Raw genomic sequence first — 26,125 nt, 5'->3', positions numbered from 1 at the left:
CCCCCCGCCCCCAGTGTGGCATAATACAGGGAGTCTGCTTAAGAGGAAAGCTATCAAGGGACAGGCTGGCTATACGATCACACTTTAAGTGGCTCAGGAACTGTGTGTGGCTTACTTCCTCCCTGGAAGAAGCAACTGAGGAAGACTTACAAAATGAAAGAGCCTCGGAGATGAGAAAGAAAGTAGCTTGATGCAGGTGTATTCTATTTTGGCCCAGGGGTTGGTAAAATTGTTGTTTTATTAGGTGACCATAACGTGGTGATCTTTCCTTTGGAAATATGAGGCCTGGTTTATACTGAATCCAGCAAAGATAATCTTTGCAAGTTGGTGCTTAGCCCCTCTCCAGCCCAATAACTTTTCAACTTCCATAACTGAGAACTATATTGCTTGCCTTTTTAAAAACTCTGAGAGACCAAGGGGCTCATTGTTTATTTGAGGCTGCCTTCCTTCTTGCTGCATCCTCTTGTCAATGTAATTTTTTTCTCAGACAGGGAATAACAGATGTGTATACCACATATATTTGATGTCTGAATTTAATCAATTAATTAAGTTTATTTATAGCCCGCCTTTCTCACTGAGACTCAAGGTGGATTACACAGTAAATCAATCTAATGATTGTAGTAAAACACAAGACACATAACAAACAATGCAATAGGACTAGGATTACAAAAATTAGGAAAAAAAGAAACACAAAAAAGCAGTATGCTAAAAAAAATTCAAATGCTGAAAGAAAGGAAAAACCCATATTTGATTCCTTTGCAAAATATAGCATTCTTTCTGCTAATGGAATCCCATATCTCCTTTCAGTAGGTTTTGAACCATTAAAGTTAGTGGAAATCTGGGGGGGGGGGGGAGGGGGAAGGCAGTATTGCTTGACCAGAAGTTGAGCTGAGCTGACATCCATTCTTTACCACTGCTGGTTGGAGTAAGGGGTCAATCTGTAAGGCCTAAAACAATTGCCCCCTCCCTTCAAAAACAGGCCTGCTGACTTTATGTGTAAATGTTTGAGTTTAACATGCCAAACTGTTTTATTGCAACACTGGGAGACAGTCCCCACCCCCAAGCAGTCTCTAAGGACAACAAAGAAAATTCCTCTAAGTTTCCCCTAGTGGGTTTCCATCCTCAAAGGATAAAGTGGGGGAGAAAATCCCTGTAGCAAAACAGTTTCAAAACAGACTGTGGTACTCGAGGGGACTAACACATAGAAATAAAGAGAAGCTGCTGCCCCTCCTGAAACTGGAAATGCATTGCTGGCCCCGATGAATGTTGCCTCTCTGAGGGGGACCATGCAATAGCAAATGACTGAATTTCAATACCCTGTTCCTGTCTTCTCAAATGAATACCAGCCCTAAATTCACATTATAAATGTTAAATGGTTTTAACTCTTCAGGCACTTAGCAAGAAACTCTAGGAACTGTGCTTTTGTCAAGACACTGAGGACCAAACTCATAATGATATGATAGGCCAGGATCAACCACAGGGGTTTATTGGAGGCTGCAGCAGCTCTCTCTCTGTGTGTCTATATTCAACTGAGTCACAGTGCTGTGGGAAAGGGGAGGTTAAACCTTGTCCTCACAATGAAATACTGTAAAAATCCAATTTAAATTGCCTCCCTGAATAGGATGGGAAAGGGGTGGGGAATGAAGAAAAAAATAGTTACTCACTGAATGGAATCTGTTTGCAAGGCAAACATAAACCACAGCTTGCCTATTCAGATGGCCATCTAAGTATTTAGTTTGTGATGTACACGAAGGGGAACAAGGATGAAGAGGAAAGATCTGGTGATGAGCCTAAAACTCTTTCCATTCTTGTTCATAGTTTGCAGTTATGTTTGAACCGAGCCAAAATGTGTGTGGAGAGGCAGAGAAACCAAGCACAAATCATGTCCTCTGATGCTTTTCTTAACCATAAGGGAAATGCACACTGCCTGTGCTCAGAAATATTTTTCATTATTGTTCCATACGCTCAGTTAAGCCATCCACCTTTCATCTTGATATGCTAGAAGTGCCAGCCATTTTTCTAACTAAACTTCTTGTTTATCTTGATTAGGTCTTCAGGAAGGAAGTAGAAGCACTGGACACTGCCACATGTGTGTTCTCTGACAGATACACGCTGACCTTGGTGGAGAAGAAAAATGACAGACTAGCCTTCAGTAGATGACTATGAAGAAATGCAGAAGCAATGGTACTTGGGTGCGTAGACATCACCCTACCCCAGTTAAGCATCCTTTATGACCCAATCCCAAATAACTTGGTTTGGGTATCATGTTATATACACCACTGGAGCAGTTCTGCCTATTGCCTGGGTACTTGCTCATAAGTGCAACTGCAATGTGTGAACTGGTCAATTATCCAGAAGCAAGTTCCAGGATTACAGCCATCTAGGAGAAGTTCTCCACGATTATGGAAAATGTGGTTGGCCAATGTGCTTAATCATCCAGTTAACCCACCGTGGCTGCATCCAGGCCCTCTATGTGTAGGGTGCAGGATGCCTTGGTTCTGCCATATTCAGGGAGAGAAAGATGGTGTGACAGGACCAGCTGAAGAGTGAGAGGAAGACGCAGGGAGGAAGTGGGTATGCCTGTCTGTCTTAATGTCCCTCCTCTATTCCCACTTGCTGAGCTTCTCCCCTTGGCATAAAGCAATGTCACACCATTTGTTTTTGTGATGCATGAAAGGAAGAAAGGTAGCTCAAAGTAAATACTGGGATATCTGTCAAATTAAAACTGGGCCATTTTTGTTCTAAAACATGCAATTGTTTTGGGAACATGATAGCCCTAGTTCTTGGAAAGACAGGGTACTAAATAAGAACACACTCATATTCAAAACAAATATGAATGTTTCTGGAACATGGTGTCTTGATTATTTCATCACTCTCTCTTCTTGACCTTAAATGACAAACTATTGTGTTCCTGATGGTGCAAACAATGCAGTTTACATGACTCTGTAAGCATGGTGCAAATTCTTATTTTGTCTACTGGCCTGCAGTGGTTAATCCCACACTCTCTGCTGGGGTAATCGTTGTCCCAGTCGGTATTTCCGGGGGGGTTTGATGCACCTGGTGATCGCGGCCCAACACTATTTTGAAACTCAGATGAAATATGTGAAAAGTCCTAAGTGGGGAAGAAGAGAAAAAAAATGTTACACACATGAGTATGGGCAGATCAGTCCAGTATTATGGGTAAGTGCTTGGTAGAATACATATCCCAAGCAGAACAAAGAGAAGTCACAACTGGGCACAGTCCCTAAGTGTACAGATAGACAGCACCAAGCATTCAAGCCAGCGGGACTTGTGCTCAAGAACTTTGATTAATTAATGGGAAAGTGGAAATCTTTCCAACAGATTGTAAAGCAATTTTCTGTTCCTCTTCTTTATTTACATGATATTTTGGAGCACTTTATTCCTTGGATTGGATCCAGACTATAATCCCCACTAACTAATGGGGAGGGGCAATTCCTATCAATTCCCTGTTGTAGAGGGTCCCCCCACCCTGGGGGATGGAGCTGAATTTCATGGAGTTCAGTGGGCTGCAGTGGGAGGAGGGAGGCAGGAAAGTTCCATTCCACTGATGAAATATTTCGTTTGGATTAAACCCTAAATGTATCGTTTGTACTGTGCATACTAACAGAAGCTTTTGCCAGCATCTAAGCATTTTTTTTTTTTTTTGCATTTATAACCATGCTCTGCCCAAGTATAGTTATCTATGCAGCAATACATTCAGGTAGCTGAACATAAAGTAACTTTGTAAAATACAAACAAACAAACAAAACAAACCAACCCAAACTATACAAGCATTGTTTCTTCATCAGATGCCCCTTTCTGATAGCCCAGAGAGTCCTAAGTGACCATTCCACTTATTTATTTATTTAGGTTACTTATAGTTCACCTTTCTCACTGAGACTCAAGGCAGATTACATAGCGTAAGTCAAGTGCAATCAACAGGATGGGATATCCAATGAACACTGCAATAGGGTTTGAACTACAGAAATCTAAAACAGAGCTGAAACAAACTTGAAACAAAGCATAAGCATTTAAAGACGACATGTTAAATGGTATCAAAACCACCTAGTAGGGGCATACTTACAATGATAGACAGGAATATAGTAGTATAGGCCACAGTCCCTATCCCTTTACCAAGGCAACTTCCTGAACCATTTCATTGTAGTACAGTCCTATTTATCAGTGCAAATAAGCCCTCTTGAATAATACTGTTGAGATGCTATTGCCAGTGATGTCATGTTTGTGTATGAATCATAATCTGATGGTTAATGAATATTAACCTGAGAAATGTGAGATCTGAGCAGTGACACAGAGTTCAAGCAAAGAGCTTTATGAACTTTATAGATAATTTGGGCTAATAATGCAAAACACAGTTTCTAATGCTCCGGCTCTCGGATCCCACACAAATCTCATTGATCCTAATTACTGCTAGTTCAGCTTCACCATGATTTTTCTGGAGTAACTAAGGTTAAGCATTTTGGCCTAAATTAGCAAGTGGGTAGTTTACCACCACAGTAAACAATATCAAATGTACAAAAATGTTTGTATTCATTCGTGCAGAATGGATTCATTCATTCATATATGCAAATATGTTCAGATGACCCTAGACCAGAGGTTCCCAAACTGTGCTCTAAGGAGCATTTGGTGCTCCACGAAACATCTCCTTGTGCTCCATGAAGAGATTGGAAAGAAAAATACTACAGTGCTAGGTGAAAATTAGTGCTCTGTGACGAATTTCTCTCCTGGAAAGTGCTCCATGACTCAAAAAAATTGGGAAACTCTGCCCTAGACTGTAGTAGGCAGAGGAAGACCTGTGATACAGTTGTTCTTTCCCCACATCAAGACACCCCCTGGCAACTTTTAAACTGTGTCCCTGGACCTGCCTGTCTACAGAACCAAAAAGCCTTTGGTTGATCAATGGGGGATGGCTGGCTTCTGCATTCCAGTATATAGGGAACTCTGGGAAATATAATCTAAGGGATCTCCTCTGATACACAAGCTACACCCTATTAAATGCAGTAGAAAATGAACTCATATTACTCTGATATGCTTACAAAAGCTTTCTAATGGATACGTTCTCCATTAGTTGCTACTACCCCATGAATAACACAACCATCTGCTAATGCTGTAGAGATAAATTCTTATTTTCTTTGGAGATGCCCACGACCTTCCACGACTGAAGAGAAACTTTCCAGAGAACATGATGTAATTAATTACAGGATCAAGATAATTGTGTGATCCAGAAAAAAATTAGTGCTGTCCATGGACTTCTCCTCTCTGAACAAGCCATCTTAGTGGGGAAACACTTAAGTTAAGCCATTGCTGCTTAAGAACTGCAGTCAGGAGGACCCAAACGACTCACCTGCTGGCCTGGTGGTGAAGAGTTTATCGGGGGCTGTACCTGTAGTGCCATGGAAGGAGACAGGATGGGTTGCTGTGGGACCTGTTGCATGCTGAGGGACTGGTTGAGGATGGAGCTCTGCGGGTGGTGCAAAGACAGCTGCTGATGGAGTGGAGGGCTGATTTGGAAAGAAGGGGGTGGCGAGGCACTGATGCTGGGCAACATAGGCTTGGAGTTGAGGGTCCTGGAGAGGCCGGGGTGAGGGTGTCCACGGTAACTCTGCAGATCTGATGGGGACAAGAAGGAGCCCAACCCGGGATATGGTGATGAGGCCTGTGGTGGCATCGTGTACAAGGGCTGTTTGGGTGGGATCATTTTCGAAGGTTGATTGGTTTGGGCACTTTTTGTCTCCCCCTGGTCAGGTGAGCTCTGTGGGATGAAAACAAACAAACAAGACCCAAAGAAGATTGCAAATTAAAGTTATTTAAATGAAGCAACAGAACATGGGCACTGGGATTATTTGAAGGCATTGTTGTCCTTTCCCTTAAAACACTTATCCTCTGGCATCTGGAAGGCGCGAAGAACAAACTGTAAGATACACTTGACACATCTTACCAATGTTCGAATCTATTGTTGGAAAATAAAACTGAAATCAGTGTGCCATTGAGATGCTTTCCTCTGAAGCAGCACCAAGGGCTACTGAAAAAGGGCAACTAGGTTCATACCATTTATACCATTTTTCATTCCACCCTTCCTCCAAGGAGCTCAGAGCAGCATATGCAGTTTGTCTCCCTCCTTCACAGTCTCCTCACAGCAACCTTGTGAGGTAGGCCAGGCTGAGAGGGAGAGTATCTGGAATGTGGTCACCTACTGGAGATCTGAACCCAGAGCTCCCCAGTTTTTCACTCTAACCACTGTTGCACTTTCAATACTGCCTCAATATACTAATGCCTCCTATTCCAAACACACTACAGTTCTGCTATGATTTCAACAGATTTTCTCTCCCACATTTCCGCAAAACAAGTTTCCTAGAGATTCCACAATCTTTTAAGTGCCAATTTTAAGTGGTCACTTAAAATTAAGCGCCACACACTGTAGTGGTCCCACTTTTGATCTAGTGTTTGCTCTGGCCAGGTGGGGGGAATTAAAGGTGGGGGGAATTAAAGATGGCCCCTTGTCATTGAAAGATCACTTAATTGCTGGGATTTAGACTTACAGGGATACCAAGACTCTGCACAGGTGTGAGTTCAATTAAGATAATCTGCCATCGCAGCCTGATGGGGCTAACTAGTTCTCTTATGGAACTGGGGACTTTCCTGCTGATGTGGTTTGTGCTCATGTCGATGCCCTGGTTGACCCCTGAAATGAGGAAATAACCTGAGCAATTGACATAATCGCTCCTGGGCAGCTCTTTGGTTTACTGAGGGGCTGAAAAAGACAAGGGAGATGGCTAGAGTGACAGTGGAGAAAGACTCGGGGCAAATCTGACAAGGCACGAGCCACGGCTCATTTTAAAGACTACTCCGTGATGGTGGCAAAGACACAATATTTTTCCACCACCACTGCATCTGCACAGTATAGACCTGTGGAATTCTTCTGGGTGGTTCCAGCCTACAGGAGGAGGTGAACTGCTCTGCAGTCCACTGAGATTATTTCGCTAAAACTTTGCAGATAAAATCTTTCGCATACATTCCAACATTAGCACTGATTGAACTGGATGAGCCCAGGATACCAATTTATCCAGTTGTGTGAGATACCTTTTAGCTTGTCCAGCCTGAGGACGCGGACAGGATTCTTGGAAGTTTGAGACCTACCACCTCCTTGTACAACCCTTGCCCCTTCTGGCTGTTTAAATCTGCTGGGTGGTGGCTGGTAGACTGGGTCCAGAAGACAGGAAATACCTCCCTGAGAGAGGGGGTGGTTGCCCCTGCCTTGAAAGAAACCTGCCTTGAAAGAAACCTCCTCTGGATCCAGGAGTGTTGACCTAACAGTCTCAAATATAACATTCTTGAGCAAGGTGACTCAACAGGTGGAGGCTGGGCAACTTCAGGGATTCCTGAATAAAGAATTGGGCGAAGATGCATGGTCGCTTTAGCCTCCTTTATTCCCTGTTTCAGCCAGGATTCAGCCAGGATCGAACTCATGCGTTTTGCCGAACATGCGTTCGATCCTGGCTGAATCCTGGCTGAAACAGGGAATAAAGGAGGCTAAAGTGACCATGCGTTTTCGCCCTGTCTGAATCCATTCTGGTTTCAGACCTGGTTATGTGACTGAAATGGCTTTGGTCGCCCTGCACCAAGAGATGGACAGGGGGTGTGCGACCCTGTTAATTCTCTTGGACCTCTCAGCAGCTTTTCATACCATTCATTATGGTATCCTTCTGGACTGCCTTTTGGAGTTGGAACTGGGAGACACTGTTCTGTAGATGTTTGCCCCTACCTCAAAGATAGGTTCCAGAGTGTGGTGCCGGGGGCTGTTGCTCTGCCCCTTGGCCTTTGGCTTACAGGCCTGGAAAAGGTGCCTGGAGGCAGTTTTAGGATGGATGAGGGCTAACAAGCTGAAACTTAACCCTGACAAAATGAAGGTGTTACTTGTGGGGGAAAGTCTGACCCAGGAACCAAGGTATCTCCTGTTCTGGATGGGGTTGCACTCTCCCTAAAGGAACAGGTTCATAGCTCGGAGGTGTCGCTGGACCCCAGCCTCCTGTTGGATGACAGGTAGCAGTAGTGGCCAGTGGCACCTTTCACCGCATATGTCACAATCACCTAGCTCATGGGATTTTGATTGTAGGGAATGAATGACTACAGTGGATACATTGCTAATATAGAGTACTATCATCTGGCTGGTGAGTCAGCTGCGGCCCTTCCTGGGTGGGAAAGAGCTTGCAACTGTGGGGCATGCCTGGTAACATCCAGATTAGATTACTGCAGTGTGCTTTACACGGGGCTTCCCTTGAAGACTAGAAGATGCAGTTGTTACCGAATGCTGTGGCTACAATGTTGACTGGAGTGGATCATAGGGACCATATCACTCCAGTCTTGTTCTATCTACACTGGCTTCCAATTTGCTTCTGGGCTCAATTCAAGGTGCTGGTATTGACCTTTCAAGCCCTATATGGCTTGAGTTCAGCATGCCTTAAGCACCATCTTCTCCCATATGAACCTACCCATCCACCCTGGTCACCTTTGGAGGCTCTGCTTCGGGGATGCCCCCACAATCTGATGGGTGGCAGCCTGAGAAAGAGCCTTCTCAGACATGGTGCCAAACCTTTAGAACTCCCTCCCCAGAGAGATTCATCTGTCTCCTGCTATCATTGTCTTCCACCACCGAGTGAAGTGTTTTTTGTTTGGTGTACCCCTATTAACTCTTATTGGCCCTCCTCCCTTATTGTACTGTTACATGTTTTTATGTTTATATGTTTTTTTGAACTGCTTATTTTATATACACTTTATTTTAAATGCTGTTCTAATGTTGAAATGTTTTAATGTTTTGATGTTTGCTGCTTGGGGACCCTTTTTGGATGGAAAGGGGACACAGAAATGTTTTAAATAAGAAAACAGATTTTTAATTTCGGTTTCATGCAGAGACTGGGACGTTTTCTGTAGCATAAACTGACACTGCTAGATATTTTAGGACTACGCCTCCTCTTCTGTTTTGTTTTTGTGGCTAAAGCCTTGCAATTCTATGCTCAAGGCTGAGAGTGTGGATAAAAAAGGGTCCTGGCTTATTAGAGGGCCAGATAAGCAAGAGATCCAAGCAGTGAAAGTCTCTTGCTTTCTGTTCACTTTCCAGAGACTTAGCATGGCTGTCCTTGTTTTCCAAGCACACGGGCCTATGTGAGTGCCTTGTTCCCTTGAAGGCCATTTCATCAACTACTTTAATCCTGCAATTGAATCACCAGGATTGGTTTGGGACATAGCATTATTTCCCATGGTAATAGATGGTGATGCAGTAAAATAAGGATTACAGTTTTTGTGGGAAGTCAATAAGCAAGGAGGGAAAGGCATATTTGTTAACATCAAGGGGCATCTGACATTTTGGGGTGTTTTGCTAGGTATAGACTCTCTAGTTTTTTTATGCATAGCTTTTAAGCTATAGCAGTACAAACAGCCCCTATGCTTTATACTACACAGCACTTTTATACATTTTATTAATGAGGCAGTTTGAAATGGTACTCTGTTTTACAATTATGACCTTTTTCATCCTTACAACCACACTGTCATTATTATCTCTATTTTACTAAGAAGGAATGGTTGCTGGGGCTGTATTCAGCTTTAACCACAGTTTGTTTTGTTTATTTATTTAGAATATGTATATGCTGCCTCTCCAGAAACCTGCTCAAGGAAGCTTGCAACTAATGAAACAAAGTCATTACAATGGCACTTCATGGCCTTGTGGCCAGGAAAATCAGGGCAAAGAAAGCCATTGAATGAGGAAAGGAGCAAAAATTGGTGTATTTTAATCTTACAACTTTTAATGGTTTTATATATATATTAAGTTATTGTAATATTGATTGTAAAGGCCTATGGCCATGCACAATAAACATGACTGACTGACTAACAAAGCCATTAAAACAGAATTAAAAACAGGCCAATCAGTAGCACGCTCCATAAAGAACAAACCAATGCCATTAAAACAAGTCAGGTTATAATAAGTACACACTGAGCTGCCTAGAATGATGTAAATAAAATGATCCTTGGGCCAGAAGAAGACTATAAAATGTTTAAAAGATGAAATCTCTTAGTTAAAAGCCTGGGTCAAAACAATTGTTTTAGCCTGGCATCCAAAAGAAAGTAAGGCAGGTGCCAGGAGAGTCTCAAGGGGGAGGGCATTTCAAAGGAATGGTACCAGAACTTAAGAGGCCCCGTGTCTAGTTGCCACATGCCTCATCTCTGAAGGCGAGGCAGAGAGAAGATGATCTTAACTGTTAGGCTGGACAATATGGGTGGAAGCAGTCCTTCCAATACCCTGGCCCCAAGCCATTCAGGGTTGTAAAGGTAAGAACTGGCACTTGGAATGGTGCCTGGAATTAGATGTGCATCCAGAGCAGGTCTTTCAGCTCAGGTGTGATACCACCCCTGTATCCCAACTCCAACAATAACCTGGCTGCTAAAATTTGGACCAGGTGAAGTTTCTGAACAGTTTTCAAATGCAGTCCCATGTAAAGTGCATGACTGTAATCTAACCTGGATGTGCACGTATCACTGTGGCCAAATCATTGTTATGACAACAAAGCTTGGAGGCACCTGGATTCATTTGAAATCCTGGTCTGTAGGCAAAAAATAAACCACATGTGGTTGTTTGAATGTAGTAACTAACTCTGGTTACTCATAAACCAGAAAGTCTTCAATTCTTGAACTGCATGCCAAAGAAGGAAGGGGAGAGAGATGGAGTGCTGGAAACCTAAGGTTCATTCTTATAATAACAAACTATGATCTATGGTTATATAGTGACAGGTGCTTCTCAAGGCCACACGGTGATTTCACAGCAGAGGACAGAGAGTTAAATCTACATCGGGCAGCACATTCCTGAAGGGTGTGTGTGCAAAATTCCTTAGGAGTGGCAGGATCTCGCACCGATGTAGGTGCAACCTTATCACAGAATAAGGTAGCATCTACACCTAAGCGGGGGCAAACACGCCGGTGTGGCTGTGAGCCGGCGGCCTCCACCGCCAGCACAGCCTGAGAATTCACAGAAAGGAAAGCCCATGCTGATATGGAGGGGCGTTCCTGGGGGCAGAGTTGCCTTTGGGCAGCTTTCTAACCCAGTTTGCCCCAGGAACGCCCCTCTTCAGCTGCAGCGGGGCTGCGCCACCTTTTTTGGTGGCACATTCTTGCTTTCTGCTATGGGGCATTCCCCCCTTTTAAAATTTTTATATTTTGAACTGCTTTTTTGTCTCCATGATGGCCAGGAAGCCTTTGAGGAGACGGCATGGCTCCGCCGCTCCAAGCCACTGCGGATCCACCCCCCCTTCAGGAACGGGGTCAAAATCCCACAATGCTTTCTATTGAACCCTGATTGCTTGGGACAGGGAACAGCATCTCAGTGATGATAAGGTTGGAAAAGTTGGGACAAAAACTGATGGTTGTTAATTCTTACTGTCTAATTAACGAAGGCAAAAAGCCTCAAATTGAGGAAGACTGTGTTGAGTACAGTACATGCTATCTATCATGCCACCTGCTCCATTTTGTGGACTGCTTCAAAAGCAGGGCTTCTGTAACAATTATTTTTTACTTATTTATCTACCGAAGGCAATGGACGAGATTTTAAGCCACTTCCTAGCAAAGGCGTGTGGGGGTTTTGCCACTAAATGTCCTAATTTCAGGTTTATTTAAATATGAAAGTCACCTTTCAAAACTCTCCTTCAAAAAAAAGCCCATAACAGTTATTATTGCTACTTTGCTAAATGCAGCAAGATACTGTGCCAATGAATTTTATGCAGCGTGAATGGAATACCAATATCTAAATATCCAACCTTTAATACATTCAGTGCAGTTATGAATCTTTTTAAACACTTAAACCAACGAAAGGGACTCAGATTATTTCCTTTTTGACCTTTTCGCCACAGCTCTTAACCTTCAAGTATGGCTCTGTTAACTCCCCAGGCAAGGTTCCTCAGTGCTTATTCCACAGCATGAAGTGAATGTTTACCTCAGTTTTAATTACACTAAAATTAAAATTATGGAACTTTTTTTGTAATTTTTTTTAACGTAATTCCATTTAATATCAGCTTCAAAACTGCAGTCTTTGCCTGGCTAGTTGCATTACTGACTTAAGAAACTATATGTGGTTTTTGAGCATTTTGTGAGCCACACAGAGGTCAAGTCCAGTCCAAGAATGTTTAGTATTCAGCCTTCTTCAGCCACTGATAACCCCCAGACTAAGGGCCAAACTACACATTATTACTTGTCACATGACTTTTGTCATCCTAACTCAATGAATTTAATTTTTTATCAAATCCCAGCAACTTCTCTCCTGTCCCTGCACAGGTCAACATCTATTGCCTAGTTGTCCACCACCTCCAACCAACATTTCTTTCTCACTTCCAGCTGTCATTTCTTTGTAAAACAACTTATGGGTCATGAGTTGAAAATAACATTTTCTCACTGTTAAGCCCAAATTTTCTGGTACAGTTTGCTTAGAGCAGTGATTCCCAAAGTGGGCAGTACCACCCCCTGGGGGGGGCAGTGGGATTACCTAGGGGGGCACTAAGAGGCAAGAGGGCAGCAAGGGGGTGCTAGAGGTGGGCTCCTTCAGCTGTGTTGTTCACTAATTTACAACAGATCAAGCTATGGCACCATGCGGGCAAATCTGGTGGAAACTATCAGAATGTTTTTCCAGACTTTGAAGAGCTGGTACCACTGGATCAAGTTCGTCAGTTTTGTTGAATAAATTTCAAGTAAAAAGTTTTAATCTGATTTTGAATAGATGTGCAATTAATTGTTACTGTTTTGAAATTTTATTGTTATTATCTTCTTTAGTGAGTCATGGAAACCCCTATTTTGAATAATGCTTTTTATAAGATAGGGTAAGGAGCGCTGGGGTAGAGTTTGCTGAACCAAGGGGGTGGTGGCCCAAAAAGTTTGGGAACCACTGGCTTAGAAGTACCCTAGATGGCACGGTGCACTCCTGACCTCTAATTCCACGAAGTAAGGGCTCTCATGACTCAGCATATGAGGTACTGAGGAGTTATGCTCTGCAAATAGGATAGAATAATATGAGACATATGTTGGGAAGGAACATTAGCAGGCATGGCCAGATTTTAGAATGGAAACATTGTGCTAGGCAGTAACAGAAAGCCATGTTTGGCAGCTTCCAATGATCTTAATGATCATGTACATGACTCAACGTCATTAGTATGATTGCACAAGGCAACCAATAACCATATGCAAATATACTGTGTGAATTAATACTGAATGACAATCATAATTCTATATGAATTCTTTTTGTACCATTCTCCATCCTGATCTAGTTGTTTTAATAAATCAGCTCTTTCAAACATATTGTAGAAGAGAGAGACTCGCAATGGAGCAGAATTTCCTTCCCCCCACTACTCCAGTACCCATTTACAACCCTTGAGCTCCATTTTCCTTTCCTACTTGTTCAGCTTCCTCCCACTCTTTCCCCCAATCCCATGCCTGTCCACTCTTTCTCTCCCTCCACTGATCATCTTTCAGTTTCACAGTATGGTAGATGACCATTTTAGGTTATCTAGTTAACCACAGACAACAATGTCTATGATTGCCAAGGGCTTGGCAATCCAAAGCAGCTGCCGAGATCTTTTGAGATAGTCCTGCAAGATCTCGGCACAAACAATTTTCTGTATATTTTTCACCCCTCCCCTCTTTCGTTATGTTTAAGCTTTTTCTGCAAATCTGGGGATTTCCCCAGATTTGCATAAACATCTCCACAGTCTGTATCTGGCGTCATTTTGCAGATTTTTTTTTATATGTATGCTGGGGCCAGGTTTACAAATTTTTATAAGAACTTTGTTACTGAATCAAAGTCCAGCATGCTGTTTCTGACTGTGGCTATCCACATGCCTCTTAAACAATGAAAAATGCATTGCCTTCTCCAATAGCGTTGTAGCTTTTTCTGCCTGTTTACTTTCTAGTACCTCCAAATTGAAACAATCTGTCCTTTTACATGACCATCGATCCTGGCCCTTCCAAAACCTTCACCATTCTAGTTCTATAATGACAATGATGAAAATCTGCCTGAACCTTGTGTGTGTATGGAGTGGAATTTAGAAATATTTGATGTAGAATTTTGCAGACCCTTAATACTAATACAAACACTCTCATGTTTTAAATCAGCCTCAAGGGATAAACCACCAGATCAGCTGTATGTATAGTTCAAGACACCCTTCCTTGGCAGGATATTGCTTACAAGAAAATGTGAACTGCAGGACCACAAGGGCTCGAAAATGGTTTGAATGTGAACTGAGCCACTCCCTTTTTAAAAGAGTTTGGAAGAACCATGCAGACAATTTTGTCTTTGATCATGAAGGTAGCCAGCATGGTGTAGTGGTTAAGAGCGGTGGACTCTGATCTGGAGAACCTGGTTTGATTCCCCACTCTTCCACGTGAGTGGCAGACTCTAATCTTGTGAACTGGATTTATTTCCCCACTCCTCCACATGAAGCCTGCTGGGTGACCTTGGGCTAGTCACAGTTCTCTCCAAACTTCCTAAGCCCTGCCTACCTCATAAGGTGTTTGTTGTGGGGAGGAGAAGGTGATTGTAAGCCACTCTGAGACTCCTTAAAGGTAGAGAGAGAGAAAAAAGGTAAAGATCCCCTGTGCAAGCACCGGGTCATTACTGACCCATGGGGTGACGTCACATCTCAATGTTTACTAGGCGGACTTTGTTTATGGGGTGGTTGGCTAGTGCCTTCCCCAGTCATCTTCCCTTTACCTCCAGCAAGCTGGGGACTCATTTTACCAACCTCGGAAGGATGGAAAGCTGGGCCAACCTTGAGCCGGCTACCTGAAACCAACTTCCGTTGGGATCGAACTCAGGTCGTGAGCAGAGCTTGGACTGCAGTACTGCAGCTTACCACTCTGTGCCACAGGGCTCATAGAGAGAAAAGCAGGATATAAAAACCAACTCTTCTTCTTCTAAACAAAAATATACTGGAACCTTACTGCCTGGATGAGCAACTAGATCCCTACTTTGTATTTGTTTCCATTTTTATCAATGGTTTTGATTCTCTGCTTTTCACTGTTGGTTTTGTATTTTAATTTGTATTGTGCATGAATGCTGTCTGGTTTTGATAGTATAATATTAATATGTACACTGTGGATAATACACACACACATATATACTATATAATTTATACAGTTGATCTACTAACGCACAAATGATGTCAAAAATGCATATATTTTATGGGAAACATTTGATGTGAGAAACAGAAAGTTGTGTGAAAATACACTACAGATTTGATTCTCGCAAGGGAGAAACAAAGTCAAAATGGTGATTTTTCAACTGAAATGGAGATGAGAAATTAAAAAAAATTATCTATTTCTTGCTCAAATGTGCACAACCAAGTGATGACCCTGGTTATAGGACGCCTTGTCTCAAAATACTGCCACTAACCCCCCAGGAAACCAGGTCTTACTCTGACACAGCAGAGGAAAAAACTGGCATCTTCACAATGTTTTCTTGAGTCATGTCACAGAGTATTTTGCTTAGCTCCCACAGAAGGTAGTTAAACACTGAAATTAGTTTTGATAGCATGGTTACAGTGCATTCCTTATAAACTTGCTCCTCCCCCAGAGATTTTCACGAGTTGCAACTAATTCATCATTGCCACATCCACAGAGATTCACATATGAAACATAGTCTGTTACCTTGGAAACCAAACTGGCCCGATAGGCTGCCAGAGCTTTTAGGTACTCCTTCTTTGCCGCTTCGGTTTTCCGTTTATATGCCTGAAAGGGCCAAGAAGAGAATGTTAATTAAACCATTGGAATAGCATGGTGGCCCTTTGACCAAGCTGTGGCTTCCCACTTACATGTTGCTCAAGTGGGGCTGTGGCTCTGTTCAAGTATGTCTGATGCAAAAACACAACTGAGATGCTGCTTTCAAAGACAGAAGTTCGGCCCTGAATCAACCCCCCCCCCCCATTAAACAGAAATTGGAACCTAGAACCTGGAACCATGTTGCCATCTGGTCTTCCTGCTTAACATTGATTTTATGTGCATCCCCATCATATTAGCGAGCTCACTGGCTGTTTGAAGTGGTTACACTCCCCTTTTTTGCAATACATTGTTATTTAGACTTCTTGTTTTATCAGTAAGAAAACGTCTGGCAAAGGAAGAGAGCCGCATAGTTACATTGTGGAACTCCCTGCCCCTGGATGCGGTGATGGCTGTCAGCTTGGAAGGCTTTAAGAGGGGAGTGGATATGTTCATGGAGGAGAGGGATATTCATGGCTACTAGTCATTATGTATACCCATTCTCTCTAGTATCAGAGGAGCATGGCTATTATATTAGGTTCTGTGAAACACAGGCAGGATGCTGCTGCAGTCGCCTTGTTTGTGGGCTTGCTAGATGTACCTGGTTGGCCACAGTATGAACAGACTGCTAGTCTTAATGGTCTGATCCAGCATGGCATTTCTTATGTTCTTAAAAATACAGGACCTTTCCTGGTGTGCCCCCCACCCCGAATCTTCGTAATGGCTTCTTTGTTGCTGCTCATGCAATAGTTGCTTTTTAAAGTCTCAGGCATCATGCTAAGATTGTTCTGTTTACTTATGCCTTTGTCTAGCAGAGGGGTCCTCCTTGTTGAGCCTGCAGGCACCTTTGGAATTCTGACATCACATGGTGGGCGCAGTAAAAAAATGGCGTCCAAAAATGGCTGCCACAGGAGATGGAGCCAGCCATGCAACGACTGCTGCAGCTTACCTTCAGTCACTTAGTGAAGATTCTTGTGCTGTGGTGACAGCTGCTGCCGAAGCAACATTTTAAAAAATCTGCAGTCAATCAAATCTCCAATGGCCAATCAGAAGACTTGCTGGGCAAAAGCCCCACCTGGCTCTGCCCACTTTCTAAAAGCACTTGATGGCCACCAGGAATAGTGGTGTTGGGCACCATGGCACCCATGGATATCACATTGGGTACCCCTGGTCTAGCTAGGGTTGCCAACCTCCAGGTAGTAGCTGGAAATCTCCTGCTAGTACAACTGATCTCCAGCCAATAGAGATTAGTTCACCTGGAGAAAATGGCCGCTTTGGCAATTGGACACTATGGCATTGAAGTACCTCTCCTCCCCAAACCCTGTCCTCCTCAGGCTCCACCCCAAAAACCTCCCACCAGTGGCGAAGAGGGACCTGGCAACCCTAGGTCTAGCATATGTTATCAATGTTGCCCTGGTTTTGATGCTGTTGCTGGCTTTTACAATGTTTTAGTGCTGACAATGTAGCATGTGATTTTAATGAGCGGCTTTAAAGGTTCATTGTATTGTGTTTTTAGCTCTTTTGACTGGAAGTTGACTAAAATTATACTGCTGAAAGATGGGATAGAATTTTTAACAAAGTCAATGCCTCTCAGTTGAAAGGGAAAATTCTATTTCCCTTACGAGCTTAGATTTCATAGCTATTGAAGCCAACACACTGACACTCTGAGAGAGTGACATTTTTCAATGGTTTCTTGAAACAGAGCAAGAAAGCTATCACTGCAGGACTTGGGTGTGTATGAGCTAAAAGAGACCAGATATTGCTCCTGTTGGCACTGATGTGAACCCACTTCAGCTGCCTTGAAATCTGCAGGCTCCAGCTTCTCCTTTGTGTTTCGGAAACTCTCTATAGTGAGGCTGTTCAATAATTACAGTTGTCAAAAGTGGGGAAAAAAACTTTGCGATGAGATAATGGCTTTCTGGTCTCAGACTGCATTCAGAACAGTTACCTTGTACCACTGTCTACCGTGAGTCCAGTTTCAAGTTATCAAAAGAAAATCTGAATATTAACACAGGGCAGCTACTCAATTAGCAGCTGTTAATATTCATGCTGGGAAAGCAGAGTTTTCTGAAATTCTCCTGTAGTTGCCCTAAAATTAGGACATTCAGCAAGTGTGATGTTTTAATTTGCATTAAAATTATACAGGGTAAAAAAAGTCGATTTGGGCTATTTATATGTAGCTGAAATCTGCAGTTTTCAAACTTCACTACAAGGAAACCTGCTCTATAGTTAACAAGTGAAACCAATTTGAGCTTCAAAGACCCATCCCAATTTCTGCAGAAGACTCCCAAGAGAATATCTGGTTTGTCAGCGAATAAATTTCTTCCTTTAAAATTTTTTTCTTTAGTTTCACTCAGAAAAATTTAGCTCCAGGGAGAAGGTGCAGGTTTTGTAGATAATGATCCTCTCCCTCTCTCTTTTTCTCTCTCACTCAAGGTAAGATGTTAGATGAGAGCTTAACCAACATTTGATCTCCTTAATCTCAAATTGAATTGATGCTCATGTGCAGCAAACTCTTAAGAAAACCAAATAAATCCAGGAATAACAGTTATATGAAATGAAACTGATGAATTCAATAAGTCATATCCTTCACGCCTTTCTTAAGTTTGATGTGTTAGTTCTTTCACAGCATTCTCCCTCCCAGTAATATGATAACTGTACAAATGAAACAGAGGAAGAGAAATTGAGAGAGGGGATCAGCCTTGCATTCCGTTTTCCTAAATCCTAATTTCAGGCCAGTCCCATAAATCAGTTTCCCTAAAATGCCATCTGGATTTGTAAGGACTGAAGGTGAGCTCTTCTCATGCCCATCTAGTCATATGAATTTTTAGGAATGGGGGCAGGGATTCTCCTTGCCAGGGGAAGAGGACAGAATTTTTTCTTTCCTCTTTCAAAAGGTGGGACTGGGAACTCATAGAGTTGATACTGCCTGCAGGCACCTCACTTTCAGATTACCTCAGTGTGCTACCTAGAAAATGTGTTGATTGTTTGCTGGGAACCAACAACTCAGCCCTAGGAACTTTAATGGGTTGAGTGGCAGTTTTAATGCAGGCATCATAATTACTTTCAATATAAAACTGAACTGGTTTCACTCTATTTTCCAATGTAAATTATTTCAGTGGAGACAGATACACTATTCTACATCCACAGACAATAATAACAAACAGAAGTCACCTTCAAAAACCTACAACTGTTCTGGGCAAGTATGATGATCATAGTCAGCATAAGTAGTCATGTGATTGCCAGACCAAAATATCCAAATGTCTATTACAGAAGCATTCCTGTGTTTCTAGAATATTATCTTTTCCAGGGTACAAATTACAGCAACCACTTGACATATTTCCATGTGCTGCATCTCCATAGCTGTATGCAGGAAGTACCATCTGATTTAGGGCACAAAGAACATGTGTCCCATTGCAGATGTTATTGCTCCCAGCTAGTACAACATGGGAGAGGTGGCTGAAAGCTATCTTGAAAGGCAGGGACAAGACTGAAAATCAAGATTTCCATCTTTTAAAATTAATCTTTTTAATGTTCTTATTTGAGTCTTGATTTTTGAAGCCTCTGGAAAGCATTACTGTCAAAATTATACGTTTTCTCTAATAACCATACTTGTTAGACTTACAAGAGCCTTAAGCAATTTATCTGTTTACGGCATTAATAGATAGTTCAATATCAACTATTCAAAGACCCAAATTATGGTGCTTGGTAACCAAACAATGAAACATCAATGGCTATCTAACTCAGCAATAATTGACCTTTTTCTTATTTGGGTGTCCTCTTTTTCAGAAGCAAAATGTGGGGGGGGGATATTTGTTCAGTCCCATTCAAGATCAAACAGACCGCCCACAAGGTACTTATCTTACAGAGACTCTAATCAAGCCCATTTTAAAATATATTGGGCTCTATTTCTAATGGTAGCAGCACATGGAGTTCTAGTTCATCAAATGAATCCAGAATCCGTGCAATATTTTCTTAAAGCCTCTCTTTGTCAAAAATTACTACAGGCTATTTGCTCAGACCTGAGACTGATCTAATTTTGCTCTGCAACACTGCTAAAAGGGCAACACTAAAATTGTGGAAATCTTTGCTCCATTAAACTAAGATGGCTTTGTCAAAATAATATCTGGAGAAACATTATTTACACCTAATCAGAAAACTGCAGCTATGGCTATATAACATCAAAGCCCTGATCTGTAGAATTTGGGGTGTGGGTATCGTCCAAAAGAGACAAACTTTTTTGAGTTGTAGTAAAGAACTGCTGAATTCTGTGTCCATTTCTAATGTAAAAATAAGGCTATGAGTCATAACCTTGTAACGATACATGTTTCTGTAGAGATATACGTTTCTGCCCAAATAGTGGCATGGGCAATTTTGTACTCATCCCCCTCAGAGAGTTGGAAGCAATAGACATTGGGGGGGCGGGGAGAGGAAACTCTGCCTTGTGCAGTTGAGCCAATGAGGGCTGAGTACAGAAGCTGCCTTACAGCCGTTCCCTCACCGTTGGGTGTGCTTTTTGCTGCAGAGCTCCTCACCCTTCCATCCCTATGGCAACAATGTAGGATTAGTTGGCCGTTTGGGGCCGAGCAGGAAATTTTTGAGTTCAGGCTAGGATAATGGATTGTTTTTTTCATCTGCTTCAATTTGTTGCTGTGGGGTTGGGCTTTATAAATAGTCCTGATCCTGAGGGGTTGATGAATCCCTGACTGGGAACTGCAAGACTTGTGTGGGTGAGGTGCTTGTTGCTTCGTTAGACTGGCAAGCACCCTGAGGACTCCAAGGATGGGGGAGACACCCAAAGCAGCCACTGATGGCCACACAGTCCCAGGGAGCTGGTGGGCGTTAATCCCTAGGAGCACGATGTGTGGGGGGATGGGGTCCATGGGCAACATCTCTCTGCACAAGTCTGGTGCAGCTGAGGAAAAATAGTTGTGGCTTGTGGCCATGTTGAACTTGGAGCCAAGGTGGGATGACCAAATGCTGACAAATCAAATCGGCAGCCTCTAAAGAGCCCACACAATGTGGGCACTTGAGTTTATCGTGCAGTGCATGTTATAATTAATAAACCCTAGTTTAACCCATGCATTTTCATGTGTCTTCATGTGTCTTCATTTCAGGGTACAGGGTAGAGGTGTGCACAAAAGGTTTTGGGGGTAAATTTTGGGTTTGGGTTTATTGGGCCCGATTTTTTCCGGGAAACCGAAATAAGCCGAATTCCCATATCGGTAAATATGGAAATTTGGCTTTTTTCCTGGGTTTCCCAAAAACAATTAGCCCATTAAAACCAATGGGGACTTTTCACAGCTTTTTGTGGCTCCTGGGGGGCATTTTTGCAGGTGGAGGTCTCAAATTTTCAGGATAGCTTGAAGGGACTTTTTTTGCAAGAACCCCCAAGTTTGGTGTAGAAAGGGTCAGGGGTTCTGAAGTTATGGGGTCTGGAAGGGGTCACCCCATCCTCCTCCATAGAGAAGAGATAGTGAAGTGGCCACGGTCAGATTCTCTATTGAGAACTTTGCTATGCTTTTCTCCAGAGGAGCCTGGCAAAGTTTCCCTCCCTTGAAAGCAATGGACCATTGAAAGCAATGGCCCATTGCTTTCAAGGGAGGGAAACTTCTGACGTGCAACGGAGGGTCTTCCACAAGATCTGCTGCCAGTACTGTGCTAAAAGGGAATGAATGGAGAATCCGGGACATGACTACCCCTGTGAGTGGCACCATTGACTATAAATCAGCTCAAGCTGCAGCTCCCATGCTGGGGGGTTGTAATGAGAATGTGATGATGATGCCATGTAAATATAAAGCCATTCCATTAAACTGTAAAGCAAGGCTTCAGCCTTCAGTTGACAAATTGCTGATTAAGTAAAGTCCTGTCTACAGATTTGTGTGTAGATATATGTCTCGCACACAGATGCACACGCAGACAAACACTCACTGAGAGATAGCCAGTGTGATAACTTGCTGGATGGTGCCAGCAGAAAAAGGCAGGTCTGGATTCAGTCCCAATCCATCACTCATCAGGGGGCTGGCACTGTTAGCACGAACCACATAGACCGTCTTTTAGGGGTTGTTTGCATGGCCCCAATCTAGCAAGGATCACTGCACTGGGATTTCTGCTTGGTGCAGATCACCTGTGTTGGATTGGTATTTAATGCTTTAAATGTAAGTTAATTGATAGGACTAACAACAAGCAAAGGCTCAGTTCTCTGGGAGAGCTTCACTGCCATGCAGAGACCGCTCAGACGCTCTTGCTTTTTCCTTTCTATGATTATTTGATGAAATGTCAAATGTGACTTTTCCCTTCCCAATTCTTGTTCCAGTTTGCCTTGCAGAGTAAAAAGGAAGGTAGCTTCTTTTCAACAAGAATAACAATAGGGAAATGAAGCAGAACAATGCTCAGAATAAATAAGTGTCAATACATCTTTAAAATTCATAAAGGCCTTATTTTATAATGTTACATTGGTCCTGGTGCATGTATATTAGAACGTATGAGCAGGGTGCATAGTGATAGGAAAGGATGTACACATACACACCTCTTACATTCATTCATTCATTCATACACACACACACACACACACATACACATACATGCTACATCTCATGAACAAATGTGACTGGACAGAATAGAGGGAAAGAGGCCCTTTACCTTAATCCCCCATCCACCCACTCACCCATAAACAATAACCCTCCACTTTCCACCCCTCTTCCTCCTCTCCACCTTTTTAGGAGCTGGGGTACCAGTGAGAAAGGTAAAGAGGGGGAAAGCTGGCAGTCATCCCAAAATTCAGCCGTGGGAATCAACTGAATATTCTAAGCCCAATCCAACTCCTATATTTTAGCACTCAGCATTCTAGGCATCTCCTGGGAGGATCAGTTCCATTTTTCACTATTGGGGGGGGGTGTCACTTCTTGTTCTGCCTAACCGGGACTCTCCCCCTTCCCAGGACGGTTCCTGCTCACCAACTTGCCCTCAGTGATATTTCAATGGCTTTGGGGACAATGGAGCTTCACCCTGCCAGTCCGTGTGCCTGTAGTGAGGCTGCCTTAGAGGTGGGTAGGGAAAAGGCCCCTGCACAATCCCAGGAACCTGCATGGATGTCTCCCCACCTGCCCTCTGCCTTGGCAATGAGGGAAGCCACACCAACCGTGCTGGTGCCAATAAAGATGATGGCTTAAGCGGGCAGTTTCCCCTCCTTCAACATCTGTCACACATAGGTAGGCTGGTGGACACTGCCAGTATAGCCGAGACACGTTTTTTGCACAAGCACAGACAACAGTTCCTCTGTTTTGGGGTTAACCACCACCCTGTTTTTTTGTTTTTTTAAAAACATTTCAGATTTTTCTGCAAACCGGGGGGGTGGGGGGTAGTCTAGAAAAAAAGTCTAAGAAATAAATCTTCCTTTTCTCCACCTGGTCCTGATCTGCGGATATAAGTATCCACAGGTAAGGACAGGTTGACTATTAGAACGTACAAGTGGGAACCTGCAGGGACTTCAGTGGGGCATCTCATTTCCCCTTCCCCCACTATTTCCTCTTTCCCTTCCCTGAAATCCCCCACAGCCTCTTCCCTTGCCTGTTCCTTTTCTCCTTTGCACCCAACAGCCAGTGCCGGATTTACGTATAAGCTAAACAAGCTAGAGCTTAGGGCCCGACTCTCTTGGCCCCCCCTCACAAAATTTAAAGGAAAAAAAAAACTGGATGTACATTTCCAAAATATAAGATAAAAAACAAATGAAATAAAACCTACATACATAAAATCATTTTAAGTTAGAGCTTAATAATTATTTCACTATTAATATACTTCTTCTTACCGTATTTACTCGGGTGTAAGCCGACCCGAGTATAAGCCGAGGTGCCTAATTTCACCCCAAAAATGGGGGGAAATTAGGCACCCAAGTATAAGCCGAGGGGGAAATGCACCCCCTCCCACCCCGCAGGTTTACCTGACCGGGCTCCAGGCACACAGACAGGCGGTGGCGCCGTCGGCGGCCCCCTCCCTGCGCGCAGGAGGCCCCGCAGGGTCAGCTGGCAAGCGGGAGGACGGGCCTGGGTGAGGTGGGGGGGAAGAAACCACCGCTGCCCAGCAGAAGGCGGGGTGGGGTGGGGTGAAGAAACCACTGCCGCCGTGCAGAAGGCATGATCGCGCAAAAGGCGCGATCATCGCGCAAAAGGAGCGATCAATGCGCAAAAGGCGCGATCGGGTGGGGTGGGGAGAAACCGCCGCCGCCGCCACGCAGAAGCCACGATCGGGTGGGGTGGGGTGGAGAAGGCGGGACAGCCCGCCCATCAGCTGGCCGGCAGGAGCGCGCTAGGAGAGGGCCCGGCAGGCGAATTACCGTATTGACCCGAGTATAAGCCGAGGTTAAGTTTGGCTAAAAAACTCGACTTATACTCGAGTATATACGGTAATTGTATTTCAGATCAACAATTACTTTGATAAAATACATATTTTGTTATGTGCAAATGGCTTTAGATACCTATTAGGTCCATAAATTACCATATAGCATATATTCAACACAAAAAACAGCAACCATTTGTTGTTGACAAAGGACAGCTGGACATATAAAGGGCCCCATTACCTTCAATAGCTTAGGGCCTCATCAAACCTAAATCCGGCCCTGCCAACAGCCAACCAACCTTTATCCATATCTGCAGGTAGGGCCAGGTTGACTAGTAGAATATATGATTAAAGATGGCTGTGTTTTCTAATAACGGGTGCTAGCTATTGTTTATATCTTCTTTCTTCAGAGTCCTCAGGAGGGGACTTTCATTATGCTTAAATTTAATTGACTAAAAGCCAGATGGTTCGTTCAAACAAGAACACTGTGAGACAGAGATGATTAACAACAAAAACTTTATATCTTACTATGAATTCCACTTTTAAAAAATTCCACAAATTGTTCAGTAGAATCATATACAGTGTTTGGAATGAAAGAGCAGTAACTAGAAGCAGGTTTTCTATTTACATAATTCGTCAACTTGGCCATCACTGCGTACTCTGCTAGTTTGTCTTTCCAGTCTGCTATGTTTGCACATTCTTCCAGTTTCCACTTTATGGCAATAAACACTCTTACTGCCCTGTTTTTAAATTATTAATAGTATAACTGAGCTATTATTGGCCAGTGGTAGTTGATGGTGATAGTCTATTCAATACTCTGTTCTGTTCCAAACAGGCAAGCTGAAGTTCCAAGTTTACAAACAGCAACTACTCCTGTCGTTTCACATGTATAGTTGACCTTGAACAATTCTTTGGGTGTCAGCAGGGTTTGGAATAATTGTCTCGTCTAATTAACTGGATATCAAAACTGAACATTTCATTATGGCACAATTACTAGTTGCTCTGGCAAGATAGAGAGGCTTCAGGATTGTGTCTCTAACATATGCTTCTATCAGCTATGATCCCCCTCCCCACATACGCATACTCAGTAACCAGTAACATATTTGCCATCTTCCTTCCCAACACCCACCCAGTCCCTTAATGACTAATGAACATCCTTGCTGTCAAATAAGAAAATAAACCCACAGGCATGGCAGATTATCTGCAAAAACAAAACAAAACATGCTGAACATTTTTAAAATCTTTAAATCTGACAAATGACTGAACATAATATCTCTCTAGAGGAACAGATGATTAAATTAGAAAGAAGGCCAGTTCTGTTGGTGTTTAAATGATCCTCTCGGTAAAGCTCTCTCTCTTTTTTTTTTTTTGCATGGATGGATTTTAAGCAGACCCTCCAGGAAGTGCTGTTCACATTTTGCCCTGGATTTTCAAGGTGTCAAGTAAGGTTTTAACTACACACTTCTCATCATTGTCAATGAGGCCAAGGGGGTGCTACAGTGAGTGGGGTTTCTAAAAAGGGTCACAGGTAATCACGCTAACACATGTAGGTCTTGCTGTGAATGGGAAGCTGTGGACGTATGTCTGTCAGAGAAGTAGTTAAAAAGAGCCAAAGGTACGACCTCCACTTCCATTTTAAAGTTTTTTTGGGAGGGAGGGGATCTGCCATTTATAGCTTATTTCCTCAATTGTTCCAAAGAGAATTTTTTAAAAAATGGAAAAGTGTAAATTAAGAACACGACATGGCCTTATAAAGCAAAAGCAGTAAAATGCATCAAGAGAGCACAGCAGCAGTTGCAAATGATAATTGTTAGAATGGGAAATTACAGTCTTACTGCAGAGGACAGTTAAACTTTTCAGTGATGGCCAAGTTGACGAATTATGTGAATAGAAAACCCACCAAAGAGTTCAAGAAAAACTGGATATTTTCAGTGGAGCTACAGGTGTCGCTCCTTACGAGAACCCCATTTGGTGAAGATTGGGTCAGGGGCTC

General features: G+C 43.0%; 1 protein-coding gene across 5 annotated transcripts in view; it reads right to left on the bottom strand.

Annotated features, from left to right (window-relative positions):
• The window catches only part of TOX2 (TOX high mobility group box family member 2), a 286,109-nt gene that overhangs the window by 10,017 nt on the left and 249,967 nt on the right, over nt 1-26,125 (bottom strand). For all 5 annotated transcript variants that reach the window (XM_056844213.1, XM_056844217.1, XM_056844214.1 and 2 more), the window contains 3 exons: nt 15,691-15,771; nt 5,363-5,770; nt 2,982-3,112 (listed from right to left, as the gene is read on the bottom strand). In XM_056844213.1, the coding sequence (XP_056700191.1) occupies nt 2,982-3,112; nt 5,363-5,770; nt 15,691-15,771 (620 nt within the window). The remainder of the gene's footprint in view (nt 1-2,981; nt 3,113-5,362; nt 5,771-15,690; nt 15,772-26,125) is intronic.

The sequence above is a fragment of the Euleptes europaea genome, chromosome 2 (assembly GCF_029931775.1).
Source record: "Euleptes europaea isolate rEulEur1 chromosome 2, rEulEur1.hap1, whole genome shotgun sequence".
Lineage (NCBI taxonomy): Eukaryota > Metazoa > Chordata > Lepidosauria > Squamata > Sphaerodactylidae > Euleptes > Euleptes europaea.
This window is presented reverse-complemented; position numbering and strand designations above follow the sequence as displayed.